The sequence below is a fragment of the Panthera onca genome, chromosome E2, assembly GCF_046562875.1.
Source record: "Panthera onca isolate mPanOnc1 chromosome E2, mPanOnc1 haplotype 2, whole genome shotgun sequence".
Taxonomy (NCBI): Eukaryota; Metazoa; Chordata; class Mammalia; order Carnivora; family Felidae; genus Panthera; species Panthera onca.
This window is the reverse complement of record NC_138353.1, coordinates 48,736,905-48,763,914: the sequence shown is the minus strand read 5'-3', so window position 1 is coordinate 48,763,914 and position 27,010 is coordinate 48,736,905. Positions and strand designations below refer to the sequence as shown.

At 40.9% G+C, this 27,010-nt stretch overlaps 1 protein-coding gene across 3 annotated transcripts in view; it reads left to right on the top strand.

Annotated features, from left to right (window-relative positions):
• GLG1 (golgi glycoprotein 1) overlaps nucleotides 1-27,010 on the top strand; it is a 149,712-nt gene that overhangs the window by 111,441 nt on the left and 11,261 nt on the right. For 2 of the 3 annotated variants that reach the window (XM_060650141.3, XM_060650139.2), the window contains exons 8-21: nucleotides 3,008-3,222; nucleotides 7,040-7,161; nucleotides 8,602-8,703; nucleotides 10,281-10,434; nucleotides 11,679-11,816; nucleotides 14,028-14,114; nucleotides 15,411-15,473; nucleotides 16,190-16,303; nucleotides 17,345-17,433; nucleotides 18,557-18,674; nucleotides 19,878-19,970; nucleotides 23,531-23,668; nucleotides 25,750-25,873; nucleotides 26,796-26,938. In XM_060650141.3, the coding sequence (XP_060506124.1) occupies nucleotides 3,008-3,222; nucleotides 7,040-7,161; nucleotides 8,602-8,703; nucleotides 10,281-10,434; nucleotides 11,679-11,816; nucleotides 14,028-14,114; nucleotides 15,411-15,473; nucleotides 16,190-16,303; nucleotides 17,345-17,433; nucleotides 18,557-18,674; nucleotides 19,878-19,970; nucleotides 23,531-23,668; nucleotides 25,750-25,873; nucleotides 26,796-26,938 (1,700 nt within the window). The remainder of the gene's footprint in view (nucleotides 1-3,007; nucleotides 3,223-7,039; nucleotides 7,162-8,601; nucleotides 8,704-10,280; nucleotides 10,435-11,678; nucleotides 11,817-14,027; nucleotides 14,115-15,410; nucleotides 15,474-16,189; nucleotides 16,304-17,344; nucleotides 17,434-18,556; nucleotides 18,675-19,877; nucleotides 19,971-23,530; nucleotides 23,669-25,749; nucleotides 25,874-26,795; nucleotides 26,939-27,010) is intronic. The other variant, XM_060650140.2, reaches the window with a different exon arrangement.

Here is a 27,010-nt window from a genome sequence, read left to right as displayed (position 1 = left end):
CATGACCTGAGCCGAAGTTGGACGCTTAACTGACTGAGCCACCCAGGCGCCCCTCAAATAGTTTAATTTTTAAAATGCATATTCAACATTTTTAGGAGAGTCATAGCATAGTAATTTAGCATATGAGCTTTGGGTCAGAGAGGCATGGCTTTAAATTAATGGCTCTATCACCAAATTTAATTAATGGCTAAGTGACCACTGTTAATATTTCTTAATCTCTCCCAAACTCATTTTTCTTTTTCTCTTTTAAGATTTTTTTTTTTTTTTTTTTTTTTGAGGGAGCGCAAGTTGGGGAGGGGCAGACGAGAGGGACAGAGGATCAGCAGCAAGCCTGATGTGGGGCTCTAACTCAACTGCAAGATCATGACCTGAGTCGAAGTCAGACGCTTAACTGACTGAGCCACCCGGGTGCCCCACAAACTCATTTTTCTTATCCAAAAAACATAAATAGTATTTATGGTGGGTTCTTATGAAGATTGAATGAGGTTATTTGGAATAGCACTTAACATTCAATAAGTGATAGGTACTGTTATTGTTACAACATCGATGATACTAAGAAACTGAACAGTAGGGATGCCTGGGTGGCTCAATCAGTTGAACTTCCAACTCTTGACTTCAGCTCAGGTCATGATCCCAAGGTCGTAGAACTGAGCCCCACATCAGGCTCTGCACTGAGCATGGAGCCTGCTTAAGATTCTGTGTCTCACTCTGCCCCTCTCCCCCACTCACACTCTCTCTCTCTAAAAAAATAAATAAATAACATAATAATAATAAACTAAGCAGTAAAAGAAGAAGGGATTGACCCCTTAGAACCACACTCATGGTCTGTTGAGTCCAAAAGTCAACCCCTGAAAAGGAACCAAGAAGGTCATATAGAAGATGAGGGTTGTCTTTCTGAATATTGGCTGTAAGCTGTAAAAATTAAATTCCTAGCTCTTATTAAATAAATGATGCTGGGACAGTTGGTTAGTGATTGAAAAGATAAGGGGAAAAATCAATCATTAAATAAAACTCGGAACTTTTTGGTGATTTTTTTTTTTTTTTTTTTTTTTTTTTTTCATATCTGGATAGTGAAAAACTCCTAAGCTTCAAAGCCATGGAATAGCAACCTGGGACAATACATGGTCTTGGGTTGAATACCAAATAAAGGACATTTTGGAGACAAACGGAGATTGTTGATTATGGTGTGAATATTAGATGAGATTGTCCTAAAATGGAAAGGTAGAGATTATTGACTAGTACAAGAATATTGTGAAACAGTATGCATAATATAATCTAATTTTGGTATTTATAAAAGTTAATATTCTTAAACTGCAGATTAATAAGAAACACAGGAAGACTCAGTAAATACACTGCCAAAGGCTATGTGCAATAATTCAGAAAAATTATACCAATTGCATAATATTAAAAAGACTGACCATATTATGTGTTAGTGAGAATGTGGAGGAACTGGACTATCTAATGCTTCTGATGGAATTTAACATAGTACAACAGTTTTGGAAAATAGTTTGCCAAATTCTTAGAAGTTAAGCACACATCTACCATATGACCCAGCCATGTGCCCAAGAGATATGAAGGCATATATCCATATAAACTCTTACAATTGAGTGCTCATAACAGCTTTATTTGTAATAGCCCCAAACTGGCAGTGACCCAAATGTCCAACAACATTTGAAGGAATAAGGAAATTGTAGTCTGTCCATGTCATGAAATAATATTACTTAAAAATAAAAAGGAATGTGCTGTTGATACATGGATGAATCTAAAAATAGTTTTGCTGAGTGAAAGAAGTTAGACAAAAAAAGAGACTGTACTGTCTGACTCTGTTTATATCAACTACTAAAAAGTAGAAACTAGTAAACTAGTCTGTAGTCACAGAAAGCAGATCAGTAGTTGATAGGGGAGGGGCTTAGGTGGAGAGGGAGGGAGAGATTCTCAAAGACCATAAGAAAAGCTTTTGGAGTTGGTGGGTATGTTCAATATCTTCGTTGTGGTGATGGCTTCAACAACGTATACATATGTCAAACTTCTCCAATTGTACGCTCTAAAAATACAGTTTATCTTATCTTAATTACACCTCAGTAAAGCTGTTTTTTAAAAAACTTTCTTAAGATTTCCCAGTTGGCATTTTTTAGCTCAATGAAGGGGGCTGAAGAGGCTGTAGTGAATATTTGAAGTGTAGTCTTTTCCACAGGCTTTAACTGTGCATACCAGTAGGGGTTGTTCTTAGCTTTCATTGTTACTCTAAAAGTTACCTTATTAATAAGACTTCGATGGAGAGCCTGGGTGGTTCAGTTAAGTGTCCAACTTTGGCTCAGGTCATGATCTCACAGTTTGTGGGTTCGAGCCCCACGTCAGGTTCTGTGCTGACAGCTCAGAGCCCCGAGTCTGCTTTGGATTCTGTGTCTCCTTCTCTCTCTGCCCCACCCCCACTTGCACTCTGTCTCTATCTCCTTCAAAAATAAGTATTAAAATTTTTTTTTTAATGGGGGCGCCTGGGTGGCGCAGTCGGTTAAGCGTCCGACTTCAGCCAGGTCACGATCTCGCGGTCCGTGAGTTCGAGCCCCGCGTCAGGCTCTGGGCTGATGGCCCGGAGCCTGGAGCCTGTTTCCGATTCTGTGTCTCTCTCTCTCTCTGCCCCTCCCCCGTTCATGCTCTGTCTCTCTCTGTCCCAAAAATAAATAAAAAACGTTGAAAAAAAAATTTAAAAAAAAAAAAAAAAAATTTTTTTTTAATAAAAAAAAAATAAGACTGCCATCGGCACAGCATTTGCATTATTAGTTTAGTAGTATAACATCTGTATAATGCAGAATACTGTCAAGATAAACCCTAGTCTCTGAAGTCTCAAACTCATTTTATGCTGATGCTTGCTATATCCTAAGCTTTTCAGTCTAGCTAATAGCATAACTGGTTTTATATTCTAGAGGAAAACATGTACTTTTATGTGTGGTGATATCTGATTGTAATGCGCACCATCCATAATGTCGTGACTTAAATCCTAATTTAGGACGACAAGTGAGCAGTGAGTGCCAGGGGGAGATGTTAGATTACCGGCGCATGTTGATGGAAGACTTTTCTTTGAGCCCCGAGATCATCCTGAGCTGTCGGGGGGAGATCGAACACCACTGTTCTGGATTACATCGAAAAGGGCGAACTCTGCATTGTCTAATGAAAGTAGTTCGTGGGGAAAAAGGGAACCTTGGAATGAACTGCCAGCAAGCGGTAAGGAAAAATTTTCTACTGCCATTTGGAATGTTCTATTTTATCGGCTGAGGAGTCTCCTCCTGATGCTGTCCCAGCTTCCTTTATCTAGATCGTTTGTGGCATCACAGTTAACACTGGGCACTAGGAACCAGACACAGAATATTGTTCAGGCATACCTTAATAAGAACATGGAATTTGCTGCAGAGCAAAAGTTTGAATTCATAAACAATAAATGGAGCTATATATATATATATACTTAAAGAAATAGGTAAAATGCATTGTTTGCTGGAGTTTTTAAAGGAAAGTAACTTGCTAGGTGAAATTTGTAAACTCAGCACCAAGGCAAACCAGGTTCTGGTAAATTAGAAAACATCCTGCACCAAAAGACGATTTGCCTTTCTCTATAGGCTTGATTAGATTGAGGCTGAAAAAGAGCTGAAAGGAATTGAAAGTTTCTAAGAGTTTGTTGTTTTTTGTTTTTGTTTTTTTTTTTATTAATGTGCAGCATACTGTGAATTCTTGGCCACAAGGATCAAGAGAGCATGTTATTTTCAAAATGACACCATCTTTCTTGTTACACCAGGGGCAACTGTGCATGGAAGGGTCTTTCTTTCTCTGGCCCCAAACTGTACATGAATTCTATAAAGATATTTGGAAAAGATGAGTGTACTTCTTGGGAAGATAAAGTTATTCCTTTTTTTTTCCCTTTTTTTAAAGATAAAGTTATTCTTGATCTAGGGTTCATGAACAGTTGAATAACTACAGGTGAGGGGCATAATATAAAGTTAACAAAATACTATAGATGCAGTGCATCTGTTTCATTACCATTGTCCACATTTATTACTTTTTACTGAATAAGAGTCTTTGAACCATTCTCGGTACCAAATGGAACAGTGGTACCCTGTACAGTGTACCCCATACATCCCTTAGAATGCACAAAAGATACCATTTAGCTTTGTATCCTAAATTAGGGAGTTGAGTTTCTCAGTGAAACTTTAGAAAACCACAATTCAGTTGTTTTTTGTTGTTGGCATTTTTATTAAAAAATGAGTATTATAGAAAACCAGAATTTGACAATCTGAAGCACAAAATGTCCATAGCATTTTGATGTGGAGTAAAATTTCATCTTCGCTTCTCTTACTCACCCTGACCCAGAGTCGAAAGTAAATTATACATCCAGTGGTGGAAAAAATAGACAAATATATATATATTCTCCAGAATCCCAAACCCAGCTAGAAGGAAGGCTTCAGGAATCTACTGTGGTTTTAGTTGGAACATTGTGGTTCTTCAGGAACAATCCTTGCTGGTGATTGTCCTGGGAAACCTCTGTGACAATATGTGTGCTTGGGCCTCAGACCAAGAGTGAATCAAGACATCCTATACTTGAAGCTCATCCTTAATGCAGCATGTAAAGGGGAGGGAGTTGGTCAGGAATAAACCTCTTTACTGAGGCTACACTTATACCAAAGTGTACAAAAAAAACCCAAAGTAAGTTGGTTTAACTTAATTTCACACCATCTACCTCCAGGGCTTTTTGAAATTTAGCTTGTTAAAAAGAACTAGTGGCTCATCTTGGAAGGTAAATACGGACCTCCCGTCTCACCCTTTTTGTCTAGAAGAAAATTTCTCACAAGCATTTCCCCAGTTTTTTCCTAAGCAGTCAGGGGCTGGAATAGATATATAATCATGTAGTGATTTTTGTTCATAATGTTTGTTTCCCACACTGCTGTCCCTGGGCTCCAGAGTGGCAGTGATTCCTTGGGCTGTTAGCCCTCTAGAGTCTGTAAGGCAGTCATTGTCTCCTTTTAGGAGCTGCAGTCTGGTGTGTTCATTTTGAATTCTCAAAGTTTGCCTGTCACTTATGGATATTTAACCTGTACAGTTCTTGCAGAGACTTCCAGATCCCCATGATACTTAAAACTTCCCTCAGAAAAAGATGTAAATATTTTGGTCTTTGTCAGCAAACGTTACTACTAAAATTGATGATAATCTTCCTATCAGCTAAGCAGAGCATTTTGTAGCTTCTCCAAATTGCCACCGACAATTGGTATAAATAACTCCCTTCCCAGAATATTGAAAATCTTTTGTTTTCTTTTCTTTTTTAATACTTTTTAAAACATTTTTTTTTTTTAAGAGAGGGAGAGACAGAGTACAAACAGGGGACGGCAGAGAGAAAGGGGGACAGAGGATCCAAAGTGAGCTTTTCACTGACAGCAGAGAGCCCAAGGCAGGGCTTGAACTCAAAAACCACTAGATCATGACTTGAACCAGTCAGATCCTCAACCACTGAGCCACCCAGACGCCCCAGAAATCTTTTCTATTTCTCTCATCTTGATTGTTGACTTTTTAGGATAGATAGAATTGGGATTTTCTTTCTTCATTTCCTTTTGATCTGTGTTCTCTCCCCCCATGTGTGATGGGGTCAGTGCTTTCGTATGAGCCCCTGTGGGATTGTAGGTCACATGTATGAAGATCAGAGAAGACTCTCCTCCAAAGGCTAAATCTGTGACACAGAAAGGACTTTAACTTGGAAAATAGGGAACCCAAACCAGAAGGATTCTAGTTTTTAAATTTGTTGTCTGTTATTTAAGATTCCCACCCCAAAACACCATCTGCTATCCATCTGTACTAATAATGATCTTTTACATACGTAAAATGCTTTGCAGTTTATACATCCTTCTCTTGTATATGACTCTTTCTTGTAATTCTTCCTCAGTTCAAGAAACTGCAGCTAGAGGTTAATCATGACCATGTTCTCAAAACTAATTTCTGTCAGAGCCAGAACTATTAATAGAACTCAGGTCCTCTGATCCCTAATTTGGAGTTTTTCCTCTGCCCCAACTGCTTTCTCCTCAAAGACCGGAAAAAAGAATTAGAGGCCCATCTTCTTATGCTCTCACTTTATTCCATGACAGAGAATGGACCAGGCAAAAATAGATGTTAAAGAAAATACTCTCACTTTCAGCTGTATAATGACAAGTGTTTTTTTTTTAATGTTTATTTATTTTTGACAGAGAGAGAGACAGCATGAGCAGGGGAGGGGCAGAGAGAGAGGGTGACACAGAATCTGAAGCAGGCCCCGGGCTCTGAGCTGTCAGCACAGAGCCCATCCCGGGGCTCGAACTCACAGACCGCGAGATCATTACCTGAGCCAAAGTCGGACGCTCAACCGACTGAGCCACCCAGGCGCCCCGACAAGTATTTTTCTGGATATGTATAATGAGCAAGTTCTGCTTTACCTCTTCGTTATATAAAAAAGATAATTGAGGAAAAATGGAAATTATAAGTATTGCATTCTTGTTTTTTTAATTGATATTTCTTACAAGTTAAATGAAATCTCACATTTGTTTTTAATAGTGTGGAGCATGCTTGTTTTAATGCCAGTGTATTGGCTGCATAATCCAAATTCTAGATTCTTACGACCAGATTAGGTCTCTGACTGGAAATGTCTTCTCTTTACCCTTGTCCACTCAATTCTGGCTTGGCCGTGAGGGTCAGATTTAGCAATCTGATTAACAAATAGGCAGATATGAGGGAAAAGGCAGGCTTTATATCATAAAGAGCTTTTGTTTTGGAAATGTCCAGAGATGATCCAGACAGGTAGACAAGCAATCCCCACAGTAGCTTAAACAGAAAAACTGAGGCTCAAGATAGAGAAGCCAGTTGGAATGTATTTGACAGGAGCTCTTATGCTTGGCCAGTGACAATTGTTAATTGTTAAACTTGTTAACAGTACATTGTGATATACCAGACCAAGTAAATATTTGAAAAGATGACATTGCTCTTCCCTCATATGTAAGAGATGTTCCTCTTTCTTAATTTTCTTTTAATCCAGCTGCAAACACTGATTCAGGAGACGGACCCTGGCGCAGATTACCGCATTGATAGAGCTCTCAATGAAGCTTGTGAATCTGTTATACAGACGGCCTGCAAACACATAAGATCGGGAGACCCAATGTAGGTTATCTTATTTGTAGTATTTATTTACATTGTATTGTATTTGGCAGTGTAGCGCCAGAAACATTCCTTCTAAACAGAAACACATACCAACTTTTGATAGAACTAGTACTGAACTGGAGCCCTTGGCTCTGCCTCATCCATGATGTAGAGACGCTGAGACCCAGCATTGTGCTGAAGTTCACTGACTGTGACCGAGCATGTATGGGCCTGTGCATTAAGTCGCTGAGTAATCTGTTTAATGGTCAAATGAAAACGAGAGAGAAACACTCAGGATAAAGTGACACATTACTTTGTCTCTGTAGTTCATCCTGTTTGTATATTGACTCATTGTATACATTGGCTACTTGATAATTATTAGAAATTAATTAAATCTAATTGAAATAAAAACTGTTGTGGTTGGAGGATATAATCATGAACAAAATGAGCTCTGAAGTTGCGTCCAAGATTTAGGAAAGCTATAAAATGCTATACTAAAGTATTTGAATGTCATGCAGTAGTTTTCTCCATGTGATGCACAAACTAGTTTTAAAACCAGGTTGCAAGTAAAGAACAGGTTTCCCATTCTGCACAAATCCTCGTAGCCTGCAGCTGGCAGTAATCAACGATAAAATGAATGCAGTCCATATTTGTCATCATTCTGTTAGGCATACACTCCCGCTGTTCATGCTATAGCAGGGGATTAAAAAAGGGTATTCTTCTTTAAAGTTTTTTATGCAGTTGGAGGAGATAGACAAACACAGTGAAGACTAATTAAGAATATTTACCAATATAAAAATAACTGCATTGAGCACAAGGGGTCAAGGGAGAGGGAGGGAAGGAGAGAACTGCTATAGCTAAAAATCATTTGAAGAGACTATCAATTAAATGCAGCGTGTGGACCTTTTCTGGGTCCTGGTTTGAATGAACATATAAAAAGGCATAAGAGAATTGGGAAAAAATTTGAAAACTAACAGGATATTACATGACATTAAGGATTTTAAAAATTAATTTCTTTTCGTGGGTTGTAGTATTATGTTCTCATAGAGAAACATGCTCAAGTATTTATGAATAAAATGATAAGGTATCTGGGATTTGCTTCAAAATACCAGCAAGGGGGTGTAGAATTAAAACAAACTTAGCCATACGTTGATAAAGTTATGGGAAGGGAAGGTGGCTAATGTATGATTCTTTACTTTTGTGTGTGTTGGAGATTTTTCACAACTAACAGTTAAAAATAAAGCAGCTGCACACAGATCTTAAGTAAGCTGAGTCCTAAGTGCTAAGTGGCCCTGAAGTTAGAAGCCATAATCATTGTCAGACTGATTTGAGTTATTCTCAGAAAAGTAAATCCCTGATTGCCCTCAAAAATAGCTCAATGACTTTTTCTACAGACCAAGGAAATATTGATGTGAGAATTCCAAACCTGTTGCTACAATTTCATCCCTGTTTTATTCCCAGGATCCTCTCGTGCCTGATGGAGCACTTGTACACAGAGAAAATGGTGGAAGATTGTGAACACCGTCTGTTAGAGCTGCAGTATTTCATCTCCCGAGATTGGAAGTGAGTATTTTGAAGCCAGAATCAAGTGTAAGCCTCAGCATGTTCTCCTGTGTAGTCAATATCTTTTGTATTATTTGAAATAACCGGTAGGAATATGTTTTTAAGTTCTGGGATAGCTGACACACTCCAATCCTTTGAGAAATCTTTCTTGCTTTCAGAATAGTATCTCAAAACTGAGGCAGCCCCTGCAGGTCTGTCCCCGTGTGCCCCCATTCACTACTATTTTGGAAGTCAGAGTCAAATGTTTCTGATACCACAAACATCTATCCGGAAAGGACTTGGGCACCTGTGGGGCAGCAGAAGCGTCTTCAGATACGTTTCTAAGAAGATACTAGTGCATTTTAATTTTTATTGATTTGTGCTGGATACGGGAATTTACTTTTATTCCTTTAACTATTCAAAGTTACTGCATTTTCTATCTTAAGAGGCTCTTATCAATAAGTGACAACTTGATTCTCTAATTCTCTTCTCATCCTGTTAGTCAAGAAAGGAGGGGTAGGGGACGAAATAGAAGAAGGATCTGTGTTGCAGTCAGAATCGCTGTAACTTACTGGCTTCAGTGCCCTCCTCTTTTTATGTCTCAGTTTCCCCTCCACTTCCAGAGCAGCCAGGACCCGACCGCTTGGGAAGCTGGCTTTTCCTGCCGCACCCAGGCTCAGCTCCTTCCTGACTCAGTTATCTCAACCCCTGGAGTTTGGTCATTAACTTTTTCTAGTGATTGAATATGTCACCCACAAACTTTACTGGGAAGTGATTATTCAGAAGGTTCAATGTATTTTTATTTCTGTGTCCTCAGATTAGCTCTGGAAAGGACTACAGAAAAGTACATGGGAATTTCTCTGTACTTTCTCAGGCCGTCTAAGCCTGAGTTTAGACTCAGAGTCTAAACTCTGTTTACGTAGTTTACTGAGTTTACTGCCTTAATCAAAACTCTGTTTTTCCTCTTCTGCAACTCCTTTACCCATGATCAAAAAAATGCTTCACAGGCCTAAAAGCTACTCATTAAGTATTAGCTTTTCTCCTCCCATTCACTAGCTCTCCCCTGAAGTTGACATTATGATGTGGACAGAATTAAGCATCTATTGGTCTGATTTGGAGAAGCCGCAGGCTCATTGCCTTAATCCATTGTCTCCAGAGTCAGAGTTAAATGTCAAGTTTTTTAAGCTGATAAGCATATTCAGGTAAACTAAAAATGGAACTGCCTTAGCTTGCATGGGAGGAAGAAGAGTAACAGTTTTACTGGAAAGGAAGTCGAGTGAGGGATTTTGTTTATCTTGCCATTTCCTGATCCTATTGAATCTAGTGTATCAGATAGGATTGAATTTCACACTTAGAAAAAAAGTATTGAGTGGAAAGTTGTGAATTGCCTGGTGATAAGGTACAGCCCTTATTTTCTCATTTCAGCCTGGGCGTGTTAGTGCTGAGTCTGCTGTTGTAATGTTGCGCATCTTACATAGCTGTCTTGGCCTCTTTGAGGTAGAACTTAAATCCTCTGTGCCAAGGTCAACAGGCTTCTACAGATTGACCACTGTGTGTTCCTGAAGAACAAAATTCAGGAATGTCTTTTAACTTTATAGGCTGGACCCTGTCTTATACCGCAAGTGCCAGGGAGATGCATCTCGTCTTTGCCACACCCATGGTTGGAATGAAACCAGTGAACTTATGCCTCCCGGAGCTGTGTTCTCCTGCTTATATAGACATGCCTACCGCACGGAGGAACAGGGCAGGAGGGTATGCATTCAATACTGACTTCATTTCTTCTTATCAACCATTTGTTTTTTTAGTTAGTTTGTTGTATTGTGCTGACTTCTGTCATTGTAGGACACTTTGTTTATTAGTATATCTGGCAGGGAGGGGTTGCTGCACTACTAGAAACTTCCATTATTCAGTGACTATACATAGAGTTGCTTCACCAGCTTCTTTCCATCTGATTTTACATTTTCAACAAAGTAAGTCAGGGGACATTTCCAGTTTTTTCTTTAAATTACCAAAATCTATTTTTTTTTTTTTTTTTTACATTGATTTATTTTTGAGAAACAGAGTGAGACAAAGCATGAGCGGGGGAGGGGCAGAGAGAGAAGGAGACACAGAATCTGAAGCAGGTTCCAGGCTCTGAGCAAGCGGTCAGCACAGAGCCTGATGCGGGGCTCGAACTCACAAACTGTGAGATCATGACCTGAGCTGAAGTCAGACGTTCAACCGACTGAGCCACCCAGGCGCCCCTAAATTACCAAAATCTAAATGACAAATAGACAAATATTGCCACCCTAACTTTATTTAACTTTAAAGTTCCATTAGAAGCTCTTAACCAGGATACAGATGGTTTTTAGACTTATTGTGAGTTTAGGTAAATTTGAACTTAATGTTCCTGACCCAAGTGTGTGCCTTTTCCTGAACTGGAGCCCGCATTCTACTCTACATTCATAGAGTAATAGCAGATTAGTTCCGCTAAACAAAAAACTCTAACCTAACCTGAACAAATCCGGTTCACTTTTTATCAGAGTATTTTGAGAAAAGGATGTTGTCTCAATAGTGTATTAGAAAATATTGAATGTATAATCTCATTCCTAGAGATACAGGCTTTTAGAAGTCTCCTAGAAAATTTAATGCTTATTCTGGAAGAGATTTGAGGTATAAAGTTTATATAAATTACTATAACGTTCTCTGTTAGTTTCCTGACAACAGATATCCTTTATCTAGTGCTTTTTTGTTTCGGTTATGGTGCTTTTTTATTTTAATGTTTATTTTATTTTTGAGCGAGAGAGAGCGAGTGTGAGCAGGGGAGAAGCTGAGAGCGAGGGGTCAGAGGGTCCTAAGCAGGCTCTGCGCTGACAGCACCAAGCCCGATGTGGGGCTTAGACTCATGAACCATGAGATCATGAGATCATGACCCAAGCTGAAGTCGGATGCTCAACCAACCAGGCACCCTTGCTTCTGGTACTTTTAAAGTATTTTGCTTGTTCTTTCTCATATAGCTTTCACGAGAGTGCCGAGCAGAAGTCCAAAGGATCCTACACCAGCGTGCCATGGATGTTAAGCTGGATCCTGGCCTTCAGGATAAATGCCTTATTGATCTGGGAAAATGGTGCAGTGAAAAAACAGAGACTGGACAGGTAGCTCACATAGCCACCTATTTATCTTATAGTAGTAATAATCATCATCATCATCACAACTAACATTTTATATAGAGTACAGACCATAAAATACAATCTTTATTTTTGTTACATTATTCAGTGTCCTCTTCATAAGAAATCCTAAGGAAATTTTTCTCTTTCGTCTCTGTGGAAGGAGTACTACTACTTTTCCTAAGCCGTTGGTTCGTTTTTATATTATGGTTACTGTATTTTGTAAGCGATTATTTTCCCCCTTCGTGTTGCCTCTTCAAAAGCCTGGAGCCAAAGGTATGACCTGCCTCTAGCAAGTATATGAGATTTTGTGGGAGGCTTTTGTGTACCAGGTTTGCTGCTAGCTCCATCCCCCCTTCTTTACCATATTTTCTTTTTCTTCCTATTTTTTAACTCATTCTAACTTTATTTTATATTGCCTTTTTTTTCTCTTCTCACTTTTATGAGGTACGTTAAGTCCTTTCGAGAGAAGGCAGTGTATAAATATAAACAATTCTAAATACTGGCATACATGAATAGCATGCATGCCATCCAGTAGTCCTATAAGATATGTAGGAATGGGAATTATCTTTTCCATTTGGTAATTGACAGAATTGAGACTCAAGAAGTGACTTCCTTTCCTAATACTCAGGTGTAATCCTAACCAGACATCTGGTCCATTGTGTCATAACCTCTCCGTACCGGAAAGCATAGAGAAGAAACAGCCCCCAGAATTACATGCATGCTGTGAATGGTGCCTAACGATTTTGTGCCTGCTTTAAAAAAATAGAAAAGCTACATTACTGCTTTCTAGCAAATTAAGTTAGAAGGTAGTGTGTCCTCTGTGGTGAGGAGCAAGTCCTTGTTTAAAGCTCCAGTAATACTAGAACAAAGTGTGAACTCAGGTTTCCAGGTTCCATTTTTACTACTCCAGAACATCCTCTGGGATTAAACTATTAAAAACTTACCCGTGCAGGAATTGGGTATGTTTAAGAAGCAACATGGCTCACTATTCAGATCTGCTCACCCTGGGAATGCCATTTTCAGCAGGCTACCTCCTGGGCCTGCTGCAGTTCTGTCAAATTTATTGTTAGAAAACGCTTGCAGTTCAGCTTTCTGCTGCCTCTGTCTAATGAAACAAAAGATATGGTCACATGGAATCCCAGAAAACAGTTTCTTTCCATACCCCCTTTGAAGTAACAGTGAGAAAGCTATGCTGTGTGGCAGTCCATTGCTGTGAAGCTTGGCTCAGGAAAGGATTCTATGACTGGGATTTTTCCCTTAGCCATTTATCTTACTCCCGAGGTTTTATGCATTTTCCTTTAGGGATTCCCCACCCCACCCCCGCTTTCTGGGCATTGTATAATTCCTACACCCCCCTGCTCATCCCTTCCTATTCTAATTCCAAAACAGAGACTCTTGCAAAATAGTAAGTTAAACTTGATCCTTTAATAGAGCCCTTTGCTGAGAAATAGCTGTTGATATGCTTTGGGAAAATAAGCTTCTGTTCTACTTAAAACCTCTATGTTTCTAAAGGGAATAGTCATGGAATGATACTACGAGGTCTCTCCAGGTCAGTTTCCAAAGCCTAGACAAGATAGTGTTTAGATGTCCAAACCCTAATGTGCTCACTTGCTTTGCAGTTTTCCTCAGGATCTTTCTATGTGGGCCAAGGTTAGAATCCCACATTTGACTTGCAGGAGCTATAAGTTCTATGCTGTGTTTTGGATCCTGGGTCCCAGCCTACTTTGCTCATGAAAAGTCTTAAAATATTCCATGTCTTTCCCTGTAAATCTGTTGTTCGTTGATTATTATTGGTGCGCAGATTTAAAATGGGAGCAAAGGTGATCAAAACATAGGTTAAAATTGAATGGCAGGTTGTTGATAGAGTGGAATAAAGGCCTGATAAAATTTTTAGACTCTGAGGACGTCTCGACATTGATTCTTGTTGAACTTACTGATTGGGCCTTCTGGAGGATTTGCATGGCTATTGTAGCCCCTTGTGACCCTTTTAACCACCCTTTTACATCAAGTACTTATTTTTCAACAATCCCAGTTTGGGGACTCAAATAAAGCTTTAGTGTTCTGTTCAGTGAAATAGTTTTTAAAAGGAAAGATAAGGAGGACCACTGAAAAGGAAGTAGTAGACCCTGTTCTCTCTGCTTCCCTTGTTCATTTATGTAATTGACACATGCCAAGGGATTGCTTTCTTACTTGCAGGAGCTAGAGTGCCTCCAGGACCACCTTGACGACCTGGCTGTAGAGTGCAGAGATATAGTCGGCAACCTCACTGAGTTAGAATCTGAGGTAAGCAGTCTGCAGCTTGTAGATGGCGGCAGTCCTGGCAGCAACCTGTCCTCTGTTCTCAGGCTTGCTGTTTTTCAGCCCCGAGAGTGTCACTTCTCTCCGCTGGCTTTACCAAGAAGTGTTTTGTTTTGTTTCCTAAACCCCTCTCCTCATTTCTCCAGAGAAATAGCCCATACATTTAGCCCTTTGGTTTTCTTCATAAATTAGAATTATCACAGTGATTAGACCAATCTTTTCCCTGGCCTTTAAGAAAAGCTAGCAGCTGTGCTTCAGCTCTCTCAACCACGTGCAAGACCAGTCCGAACATTCCCGTTCCTGTTCTCTTACCTTAGCTCTTTCGGTTAGGTCATCTGGTAATGTTTGTGTCATCATTAAGAAAATAAAAGGCTGGGATTTCCACTTAAATGTGGAAGATTGAATACACGTGTTTATCCGTGTTTCATCCTGTAACTCACTAAAATATTAAAAAAGAAATTAGAAAGCCTCATAGCAAGAAACACTATTTAGAAATACAGCATTACTGGGGAAGGAGCAGATAAAAATGTTAAAATGGTCTTGTGGGGGCAGAAATCAGGGAAACGGGAAATTGCTATTTTTTTTTATCATAAGCCTTTTAGAACTGTTTGAATTGTCAAAAGTATCAATACGTACAATTACATTGCTCAGCTAGTCTTTTTTTTTTTTTTTTTGCTTTCTATTTTTCAAAAGTTTATTGCTTTCTTTCATCTTCTGTCATCTCCCTTCTCCAATTTTCATTGTCCTTATGGGCTTTTGAGGACATTCTGGGGTGTGTCACTCTTTAAAGGAAGATATTATTTCAGCAGCTAGTGCTGCACAGAGGTTGCTGTCTGCTTAAAGGCATTTGTGTATGTTCCCCAGAGGCAGTGGTTTGTCGTCTGTTTTAGGAGCTTATAAGCTAAAGACAGATGTCAGTTACCCGCATTTTCATTTTGAACTGCTTAGCCATTTGGAAAAACTCCAAAGGCTAAACACTAGGATTACTGTTAAATGTTTTATTTTCTGTACTGTTCTTAATTCTGCCTTATCTTTTGCTCAGGCCCAAGGGGTATCTGCCTCTAGAAAACCTTGCCTTTCAGAATATAATGAAGGAGCAATTCTCTCTGTGCTGTGGCTGTCTAACCTAAAGACCAGACTAGCTTCCAGATGGACACCTTAGATTATGGCGATGGCAAATGCCCATCAGTTGCTACTGACTCAGAAACACATACTTGCCCCGCTTCCTAAACTACTGGCTCTTTCTAAAGCAGAATTATTCATATGTTTAATCTCCTACAGGATATTCAGATCGAAGCCTTACTGATGAGAGCCTGTGAGCCCATAATTCAGAACTTCTGCCACGTAAGTAATGTCTGGAGAAATGGATTCAAAACAAAACCAAATTCACTGGGACTTTGTGTGTTGCACTAACCTCCTTGTCTTCGGCATACATTACTCCTGAGTGATCATCAGATTGACAAATTAAAGTGAAAAATGTAAACAAAATCAAGAGACGGGTGCCACCATCCTCAGAAACCTTATTTGATTATCATTGGTAGATGACCTGGTATGTGGTTAGTGGCAGTTGTGGAGATGCCCTTTACAGGGGGCAGGGGGAGGCCCTCCTGAGCATAGCTGTGTTGCCGCCAATACATCAGCCTGGGGTTTGTTAGCATTAATAGTAGCTGCACCTCCCGACTCTCTTCTTGTAAATTAAATTAATTCTGTTATTTTGAACTAGCTAAATTACAGGGGTGAAACCATGCAGGAACCAGGAGGCAATGTTGGGTGTGATGCTGAAAGTCAGCTGCTGGCGTCCTGTAGGGGAAGGAGTAAAAACCCTGCACAGTACATGTTCTTGTCGGAGCTTCATGCAGGGCAGCTTGCTGTGCCAATACTGATAAATACTGATAAACATCCCTTGTAATTTCACAGGCTTATTTTGGTATAATTTATGAGGTATGTTGTTGGTGAAGTCTCTAGAATCAGTCTCGTTTTCCATTTTTCTATGAACTAGGGTGCACGATTTGTTCACTAATTGTTGGAAATGAAATGTAAATGTGCACTGCCTTCCCCAGGATGTGGCAGATAACCAGATAGACTCTGGGGACCTGATGGAGTGTCTGATTCAGAACAAACACCAGAAGGATATGAATGAGAAGTGCGCCATTGGAGTTACCCACTTCCAGCTGGTGAGTAACACCAGGCAAATCCTGACCGTCTTGGCTGCTTGGATGGCTCTGAATTCCTTTCTCTTCCAGAGCATCAGGGCACCTCTTCTGTGAGAAATCTTTTTTTTCCAAATATATGTCCTCTCTGGTTCTCAAAAAATACGGTCTTTTCCACTATGGCCAGGCACGATGGTAGGCTCTAGGAATGCAGTGCTAAATAAAGATGGAGTCTGTACCCTTAGGGAACAGGCGGTCCAGCAGGAATAGAGATGAGTCACATTGTTTGCTTTTCGTAAGATACGTTAACCTTTGCTTGCACAGCAAGTATGAGTGGGATCTGCTGTTTTGTCATTGTTCAGTGCAGCAGCCCAAATGTCTATCAGTGTACTGAACTCTTAAGCCTTTTTTTTTCTTCTAAATCATACTACCCAGGTCTGGCATCCACATAAGGTTAAACTGTACTTTTCACAGTTACACATGTCTAAAGAAAGTGTTTCTGGTAAAGCAAGCACTTCCTTCCCGGGAGGATGGAATCTGTCATCTGTATAAAATTGATCTCTTCCCAGGGCCTATGGACTACATGGCTGCCTTTACCAAATGATATTGAGGGCCTCTGGAGTGTGGGTACTGGAGACACTGGGCAACAAACCCTGCCCTTGTCTGTTCTGTGTTCTAGTAAGAGAAAGACACAAAACACGTTTATAAATAAGTACAGAATCTCAGGTGGGCTAGAGCTGCATAAGGGCTAGAGGATGAAGGAGAAAGGGGACTTGAGAAGGAGATGTTTGAGTAGAAATGCTGAGGAGGTGATGCACGGACCAGGGAGGATCTGGGAGAAGAGCTTCATGGCAGAGGGAGCAGCATGATTGGAATGGCAGGGACGCCAGGGTGCCCTTAGCAGAGGGAATAATGGGGAGGTTGGCAGGTCACGAAGTCCGAGATGGAGGGCAAGTTTCACAGGGCATGGAAGGCAGGCTTCTGCAGTCTCTGTGCAATCAGCCAGCACTGCCAATCGGAACTTGCCACAGAGCTGCTGATTTTCTTTCTCATCATCTTTTTCAGGTGCAGATGAAGGATTTTCGGTTTTCTTACAAGTTTAAAATGGCCTGCAAGGAGGATGTGTTGAAACTTTGTCCCAACATAAAAAAGAAGTATGTAACGTTTAATTGATTAATTCTGCTTCCGTAAACTCTGGACAAATGTCCTGTGTACTGGTAGGGTTAGCCTTGGAGGCCTCCACACTCCCTTGGTAGTATGGCCATGCGCTTGGGCTGTGTGGCCACGTGATCTTCGTGGCTGCCTGCAGCCACAGGGGACGGTGGTGGTTCTGACACAGAGAGCCTGGAGGCTAAAGGGGCGATTTTAATGTTCCCAGGTTCAGGCTGTCTGACAGAAGAGGCAGATTTAGATTGTTACTTAGAGAAGCCAGTTATAGTATGAATAAGAGGTTAACTGCCTCCCAACATCATTCCATTATGTTAACTCTTTGGGAGAGCAGCAGGGGCTTTTACTGAATTAGAGGTCTAGTTTGGAAACAAAAACTTTATTCATTTATGAATTCAGTCTCAGGGTGCCTGGGTGGCTCAGTCGGTTAGGCGTCCCACTTTTGATTTTGGCTCAGGTTGTGATCTCACATTTAATGAGATCAAGCCCCGCATCGGGCTCTGCGTGGACAGTGCGGTGCCTACTTGGGATTCTCACTCTCTTTCTCTGCTCCTCCCCTGCTCACACTGGCTCTCTCTCAAAAATAAACATTAAAAAAAAAAAAAAAGAATTAGGTCTCAGTGAAGACAGTGATGGGCTTTTACAGCATGGCTGCCTGAATTCTTCCATCTTACTCTTTGCAAAGGCATGTTTCTAGAACACATCTCTCTGCCTCATATAAATCAAGTTCCCATTTTGCTCAAGGTTCTGTACCTCTCAAGAATGAATTTCACAGCTCATCAAAGAAAGACACAGTCTAGAGTTAAGAGCAGCATTCCTCTCTGGTCGCATGTTTTTAGCAAAACAAGCATTGAACTGTCCTTACGTCCCCTCTGTGGCCTCCCTACCTGTCAGGATTGTAGTGCGCCTTCAGTCATTTGTGACATAGAGAGTCAGGTTACTGCTTTTAGTGCTTTTAACACAATGAGACTTCTAGAAAAAGCATTCAAAAACGTGGTAAAGAGGGTCATGCGTTCTGGAGTGTTGATGTGGCCCCTGCCCCGGCTCAGCCCCTGGCTCTCTGCCCTCATGTGGCTCCAGCCAGTCTCAGCCTTCTCCTTTCCTTGGCAGGGTGGACGTGGTGATCTGTCTGAGCACCACCGTGCGCAATGACACTCTACAGGAAGCCAAGGAACACAGGGTGTCCCTGAAGTGCCGCAAGCAGCTGCGGGTGGAGGAGCTAGAGATGGTAATGCCTCGTAGCACAGCCTCTGGTCCCAGAAACACAGAGGCGGGTCTGGAAAGTTGGGTGAAGGGTGAGGGCAAATTGAAAGGTTTTAGCCATTATTATGATTGTTAAGACTTGGAGCCTTGTGCTCAGATCTTACCATGTGACAGCTTCTTGCTGCACTTTTCCTAACCGATGAAGTATTTTTACCACATGTAACTGGAAGCTCACTATAGGACAAGCTGTAAGCACATGATACAGTCCGTGCATCAGTAATGCCCTCAAGGATCAAGGGTCTCTCCCTGTTTGCTTTGCTGTTCATGGCACCAGCTTCATGGTAAGGCTGCTTCCCCTCACCGTGGCTACCTGCAGCGGCTCTGGCCTCCTGCTCCACGTCGTCTCCAGCAGGAAAGTAGAACAGGAGAGACCTCCTCCCTCCCCCACAGCCTGTAGCCAGATCCTCCCCTCAATTTGCTCGTGTCAGCTGGAGATCTGTGCCCACTCCCTGACCAACAACAGTCTCCAGGGGAATGCCATGCCCTGAAGAGCTTACAGATCACGAGGTACAACAGTTACTGGCAGGTCAAATGCAGCGTGCGCTCTAAGGGGAAACTTATGTTACTTTTGAGGTTAAGCTAAACAGCTAAAAATGTTTAGTATATTCTGTATTGCGAATTCTACTTATTTCACTTCAGTCTAAATAAAAACTAAAAACTAGTAATGAACACCAAACACCAGTAATATTGCAAAAGTTACGTTACCAGATTTTCACGTAGGGTGGGAGTGATGCAGTGGTAATTATGTGTTAAGTGGAGCTCTCCTCGATATCCTAGTGTAATTGAGACTTTGGGTCCCTAGCGTTGGACCTCGCTCTTTCAATAAAACAATAATAAAAGTAGAACCCTACATTGATATAATGCTTTAATTTCCTGAAGTGGTTTCCACATCATGTTATCTTACTTCATTTCACAGCAGTCCTGCGAAGGGGCCGGGTAGGTGGCAGCATTTTGTTTTGCAAAAAAAGTCCAAGGCCATCTAGCTAGTTAGTGCAGAATTGAAACTAAATGCCAGCTCTCCTTTTACTGCGGTGGCCCCACTGCTCCTATTTTGCTGTGTAAAGATTGTGGTCACTAGACAAGATCTGGTCAGTACATGAATATGTAGAACATTTGACATCTCCAGTTTCGAGTAACCACTTTTCCATGCTGGCCCCCTCCCATACAGACAGAGGACATCCGTCTGGAACCAGATCTGTATGAAGCTTGCAAGAGTGACATCAAGAACTACTGTTCCACTGTGCAGTATGGCAATGCTCAGGTAACTGTTTATATTTTTTAATTGTGAAACTGTGAAGGTAACATTTTGGGACACCTAAGTGGCTCAGTCGGTTAAGTGTCTGACTTTTTATTGCAGCTTAGGTCATGATCTCATGGTTCATGAGTTTGAGCCCCACATTGTGCTCTCTGCTGGCTGTGAGGAGCCTGCTTGGGATTCTCTTTCTCCCTCCCCCTCCCTCCCTCCCTCTCTCTCTCTCTCTCTCTCTCTCTCTCTCTCTCTCTTTTTCTCTCTTTCTCTTTGTCCCTCCCCAACTTGTGCGCTTGTGCTCTTTCTCTCTCACTTTCTCAAAATACACTTGAAAAAATTTTTTATTGTTATGTTTATTTATTTAAAGAGAGATTGAGAGACAGAGTGCGAGGGGGGAGGGGCAGCGAGAGAGGGAGACACAGAATCTGAAGCAGGCTCCAGGCTCTGCATTGTCAACACAGAGCCCGATGTGGGGCTCGAACACACGAGTGTGAGATCATGACCTGAGTCAAAGTTGGACGTTCAACTGACTGAGCCACCCAGGCACCCCTCAAAATACACTTTAAGTAAAAAAAAAAAAAAGGGGGGGGGGGGCGCCTGAGTGGCTCACTCGGTTAAGTGTCTGGCTCTTGGTTTTGGCTAAGGTCATGATCTCACGGTTCATGCGTTTAAGTCCCACATCAGGCTCCACACTGACAGCACAGAGCCTGCTTGGGATTCTCTCTCTCCCTGTCTGTACCCCCCCCCCCCCAATCTCTCCCTGCCCTTTCTTTCATAATAAATAAATAAACTTAAAAAAAAAGAAAATGTGAAGTTAACATTTTAGCCGTGAATTCTTTGCTGGTGGAATGAGCCTCGTCACATTCTGTCCAGCCTAGTCATCCCCTCCTAAGCTTTACCAGACTTTCCCAAAGGAAGTTCCTTACCTGCATTCCTCATGTTCTCCTGTTCATTCTCTTCCCTCTTTCAGGTTAGCTTGTCCTTCTCCACCTTGCTAAGAAGCTCTTCACAATCCTTCAAATGTCTCCTCCTCTCTGTAGTTTTTCTAACACCGTGTACCTCCAGAATTGATTATTCCCTTACTCTGTGCCTGTTGCACAAAAGTTCTTAACTGGAAGTCACATAGGAATCACCTGGGAAATCTTGTTTCTTTAACGCACAGAACTGGGCCCTGTCCTGAATTAGTATTAGTCAGGAATGAAGTACAAAGAAGTGATTTTTTTTTTTTCTTATAATGTTCTTCTAGTGACTCGGCTACGTTTTCTAGTTCAGGGAATTGCCCTGAAAGCACCACACTGGTGCTTTAGCCTTTGAGATAGTGGCTTCATTATCGTCTTGTATCTGCTATTGCTGATGTCTATCTCACTCTCGTGTCTGTGCAGATCATCTACTCTGAATTTTCTCTTTATCTTTAATGATCCATAATTCCGCTGGCATGTAATCAGGGATGGGTTTGGGTTTTTTTTTTTTATTTCTTTATCTTAGTTGGCTCTTTCAGTCTCAGAATTCATGTTTTTCTCAATTTGGGGAAATTCTCAATTATTGTTTTCTTCCAAATACTGCCTTGCTTTTACTTCCTTCTAGAAATCATATTAGACAGTTGGAACATCTGAATCTGTCCTCCATGTCTCTTCACTTTTTCTTTCATACTTGCCATTTCTTTGTTATTTGTACTGCATTGAGGTAATTCCTCAGGTCTATCTCCCAGCTTAAAGATGTATTCTTAAGCTGTGTCCATTCTGTTTTTAGAGAGACTCCCAGTTGGGAGTTTTATTTTTTGTTTCCAGAATCTGTTACTGGTTCCTCTCATAACCATCTGTTCTTGATTCTGGTTTACCATTTCTTTCTGTATTGTTCTGAGGACATTAAATATATTTTTTTAATTGTTCTCTTACTTTTTCCTCTCAGTTATTTGGTGATTCTTGGTTGTCCCTTGAGGATTTCATAGAAGTCTCATGACTTTATGCTACAGCTCTAGTTCCTGCAGATTCCCATCTGCTTCCCTTCTTTATCATTTATTTCATTTTTAAAAAAAATTTTTTAATGTTTATTTTTGAGAGAGAGAGAGAGAGAGACACAGTGTGAGCAGGGGATGGGGAGAGAGAGAGGGAGACCCAGAATCCGAAGCAGGCTCCAGGCTCTGAGCTATCAGAGCAGAGCCTGACGTGGGGCTCAAATTCATAAACCCTGAGATTGTGACCTGAGCCGAAGTCGAGGCTTAACGAACTAAGCCACCCAGGCGCCCCTCATTTTTTTTTTAATAATATCTAAAAGGTTGGTGTAAGGAAGGGGAGATTTATACTCAATTCACTATCTTAAAATCCATCATATGGCACTTTATGCTTTTATGTTAACCTGCTCATCTTTTTTTTTTTTTTTTAAGGTTTTTTTTTTTTTTTTTTTAACGTTTATTTATTTTTGAGACAGAAAGAGACAGAGCATGAACGGGGGCGGGGCAGAGAGAGAGGGAGACACAGAATCCGAAGCAGGCTCCAGGCTCTGAGCTGTCAGCACAGAGCCCGACGTGGGGCTCGAACTCACGGAGCGCGAGATCGTGACCTGAGCTGAAGTCGGACGCTTAACCGACTGAGCCACCCAGGCGCCCCTCATCTTTTTTTTTTAAGTCTGTTTTTGAGAGAGCGAGAGACAGAGTGCAAGCGATGGGAGGGTCAGAGAGAGAGGGAGATAGAGAATCCAAAGCAGGCTCCAGTCTCTGAGCTGTCAGCACAGAGCCCAACACAGGGCTTGAACTCACGCACTGTGAGACCATGACCAGAGCCGAAGCCAGATGTCCAATGAACTGAACCACCCAGGCACCCCTCGTCTTTTTTTTTTTCTTAGATATTTGTTTATTTTTTGAGAGAAACAGAGGGGAGGGTGGAGGGGAAGAAAGAGAGGAAGAGAATCCCAAGCAGGCTTTGCAGTGTCAGCACACAGCCTGACACAGGGCTTGATCCCACGAACCATGAGGTCATGACTTGAGCTGAAATCCAGAGTCAGATGCTTAACCGACTGAGTCACCCATTGTTTTATTTATTTATTATTTTTTGATTTGTTTATTGTAGTTGTTTATAAAAGTTTGCCCTGTGAGACTGCGTATTTATCAGGGGTAGCAACTGGGCCTCATTCATACCTGGCATCTAATGCTCTATTCTCATGGGGTAAATGGTGAGTGGAACTGAACCTCCTAGCTTGTGCCTACTGACTAGTCAGGGATACTGCTCCCTAGAAAGGCAGAGTGCCTAATGTGTGCTCCAAAAGGAGTCTTGACAAAGAAGAGCTAGAGGACAGAAAAAACCAAGAGTTTTGAGGGGGATTCCTTCCTTTAGCCTCCAGTGCAGCCTGCTCAACTCATCCATTATTTTTATACAGTCTGGTTCACTGTTAGACCTAAAGCTGCAAATCTGTAAGCATAATTCTCCTTGGTGAGGAAATTCTGACTCCTCTTACCTTGGAATTAGGAATGGAATGAAAGAGAGGGGATGCACTAAGAACTGAATGCTGTAGTGAGAACATATAGATTATCAATCCCTGATACATCCCTTAACTTGACCATAATTCTTATGCCCTAGATTATTGAATGCCTGAAAGAAAACAAGAAGCAGCTAAGTACTCGTTGCCACCAGAAAGTTTTTAAGCTACAGGAGACAGAGATGATGGACCCAGAACTAGACTATACACTCATGAGAGTCTGCAAACAGATGATAAAGGTAAGGGATCCCAAACCAGGGGCTAAGTACAGGGTAAATAAAAATAACAACATAAGCTTCTTTAAACTTTGGAGCAAATTTTATAATCTTTCCACTCAACCTGTTTTATACAGAGGAGACATTGGTTCTCGTGGTGTGGTCCCTAGCTCAACTGCATCATCAGCCCCTGGAAACTTACAAATGCTTGGGCCCCACCCTCTGCCTACTGAATCAGAAACTCTGGGAGCAGAGCTAATAGCTTTAACAAGCCTTCCAGTTGATTCTGATGCACGCTCAAGTTTGACAACCATTGAGCTAAGCTAACTGACCTCACTTTGACCTAAGGCACAAGTAAATAGATACCCAGTAAATATATGATTGATTTTGAGGGCAGTTAGTGGTAGTATGTTGAGAAAGTCACCACCAAATGTCTTGATCATCCACCTACCACAGTCAAAAGGCTTTTCTATTTTATATGTTCTTTTGTTTCGTATACTTCTCCAGTGAACGTTCTCTGTAACAGGCTAACTTGAGAACCTAAATGCCAGTTCCTTGTCGTATCCACATGTATAAAGAGATTTAAATTTAAGGTTCTAATACACTTAAGATAAAATAAAAGCAAATGCTTTTTTAAAATAAAATGTTACTTAAAAAATAAAATACTACTTTTAAAATAAAATGCTGGTCCACTCTGGAAAACAGTATGGAGGTTCCTCAAAAAACTAAAAATAGAACTACCCTACGACCCAGCAATTGCAAAACTAGGTATTTATCCAAGGGATACAGGTGTGCTGTTTCAAAGGGACACATGCACCCCCATGTTTATAGCAGCACTGTCCACAGTAGACAAAGTATGGAAAGAACCCAAATGTCCATCCATGGATGAATGGATAAAGAAGATGTGGTGCATATATATACAATGGAGTGTTACTCGGCAATCAAAAAGAATGACATCTTGCCATTTGCGACTATGTGGATGGAACTGGAGGGTATTATGCTAAGTGAAATTAGTCAGAGAAAGACAAATACCATATGATTTCACTCATATGAGGACTTTAACAGACAAAACAGATGAACATAAGGGAAGGGAAACAAAAATAATATAAAAACAGGGAGGGGGACAAAACAGAAGAGACTCATAAATATGGAGAACAAACTGAGGGTTGCTCGATGGGTTGTGGGAAGCGGGATGGGCTAAATGGGTAAGGGGCACTAAGGAATCCACCCCTGAATCATTGTTCCACTATATGCTAACTAAATTGGATGTAAATTTTTAAAAATTAAATTAAAAAATAAAAAAGTAAATAAATAAAATAAAATAAAATAAAATAAAATGCTGCTTTTCACTCTTTCAGATACCAAATAGAATTGTGAAAGTTAGTAATGTCTTTAGTTGACCCTGGTAGATTTGAGTCCTGTGTAAAAGCTGAAATGCCAGGCTCTGATCTGAGGGAATTTTGTAAGATTTTGATGACTTTTGTAAAAATCAGTCATCAACTTATATTAAGATATCCGTAGGCTGTAATTAGCAGATACACTGTTGATTAGCAGATAGAGGTAGAATTTATTGTTAGTCCAAAATGGATCTCTGACTTCAAGGACACTAACAAGTGTACAGGGAGTAGCCCCACACCGTTTGGTAGCATTATAGCCCCCATAGTTAAAAGATGAACTAGACAGGTCCTTAACCCACATTCCTGTTCACATTGTTCAGTGGGTAATTTTTAAATTTCCCATTGGGATTGGGTGGATATGGCTTGAGGGCTACCTGGCCACCTGGTACAATGTTATGTTTTTACTTAAACAGTGTTTAAGATCATGAGATGCCATGTAATGTAACATAGCCATGCAGGTACAGAATCAATCCTGTGCAAAATAGGAAACAGTGAGGGTAGTAGGAAGAAATGTGAGAGATATAGTAGAGACTCAATAAAAGGAGAAGTAGAGTCTGGGTGTTTATTCAGGCTTAGCTGTTTCTCTTGTACCAAGTGATATCTTCAAGCTGATTTTGTCATTAGCTCACCAGTAGGTGGAAGGGTGATGCAGATGATGTTCATTGCCATATTTGGATAACTACGTTTGTAAATCTTTGTTTCTTGCAGAGGTTCTGTCCAGAGGCAGATTCCAAAACCATGTTGCAGTGCTTGAAGCAAAATAAGAACAGTGAATTGATGGATCCCAAATGCAAACAGATGATAACCAAGCGCCAGATCACTCAGAACACAGGTAACATCATGGCTTGGCTTTCCTGGTTCCATTGAATGTGGCTTAAATGGAGCTGAGTCGACATATATCTACCTAATTAAACTACAGATATTTTGTTGCCTGTGGATTTCAAGGGAAGAGTCTGGATCTAGTAAGGAAAATAACATATTCTTCCTTCAAAGAGTATTTGGCAGAACAGAATGAAAGTCATAGGAAAGAGGAGACAGAGGAAGTCAAGGCTGGAGTTCTTTGAAAAGTCTAGAGATTTAACAAAACTTCATGCACGTGGCAGGAGAATATATGGGTAATGTTTTTTAGAACAGAGAAATTTCAGCTCTGAGTTGCAAGACCTTATAACATAGTGGGCAAGATGAGTCCAGTATTCTCAGTGTTTTCCAGAACATCTGTTATGGGGAAGGTTGGTGATGGCTGAGTGATTTTTTTGAGAACTACTAAAGAGTACTGGTACCAGCAGACCCCACAGACGTGCTGCAAGGTAGAATTCCTGGAGTCTCTGTGTCCACATCTACCCTTTCATTTAATTATATTGCTGATTAAAAGCAGTGTAGTCAGGACTCTTGGGTGGCTCAGTAGGTTGAGCATCCACCTCTTGATTTCAGCTCAGGTCATGATCCCAGGGTCTTAGGATTGAGCCCTGTGTTGTGCTCCACGCTGAGCCCACGTGGAGCCTGCTTAAAATATTCCCCCCCTCTTCCTCTCCCCCCCCAAAATAAAAAATTAAAACATGCACCCAGAAAAAAATTTTTTTAATTTAAAAAATAAAAACAGTGTAATGAATGCTTGGTAAATGTTTAGCAAATAAACAAATCAGTAGTTTATTTGTGGTCATTGATGTAACATGTACCCTTTTGAAAGGTAGATCTTGAATATTTTTGAATCCAGGTGGAATATTTTATCACATACTGACAACTTTCCACTCTAGATTACCGCTTAAACCCTGTGCTAAGGAAAGCCTGTAAAGCTGACATTCCTAAATTCTGCCATGGTATCCTGACTAAGGCCAAGGATGATTCGGAACTGGAAGGCCAAGTCATCTCGTGCCTCAAGCTCAGATATGCTGACCAGGTAAACAGTCCTGGGCTCTCTGCAGAGGTGTGTTTATAGAGGCCCCTCTACTCCTGGCAGGTTTTTCTGTGG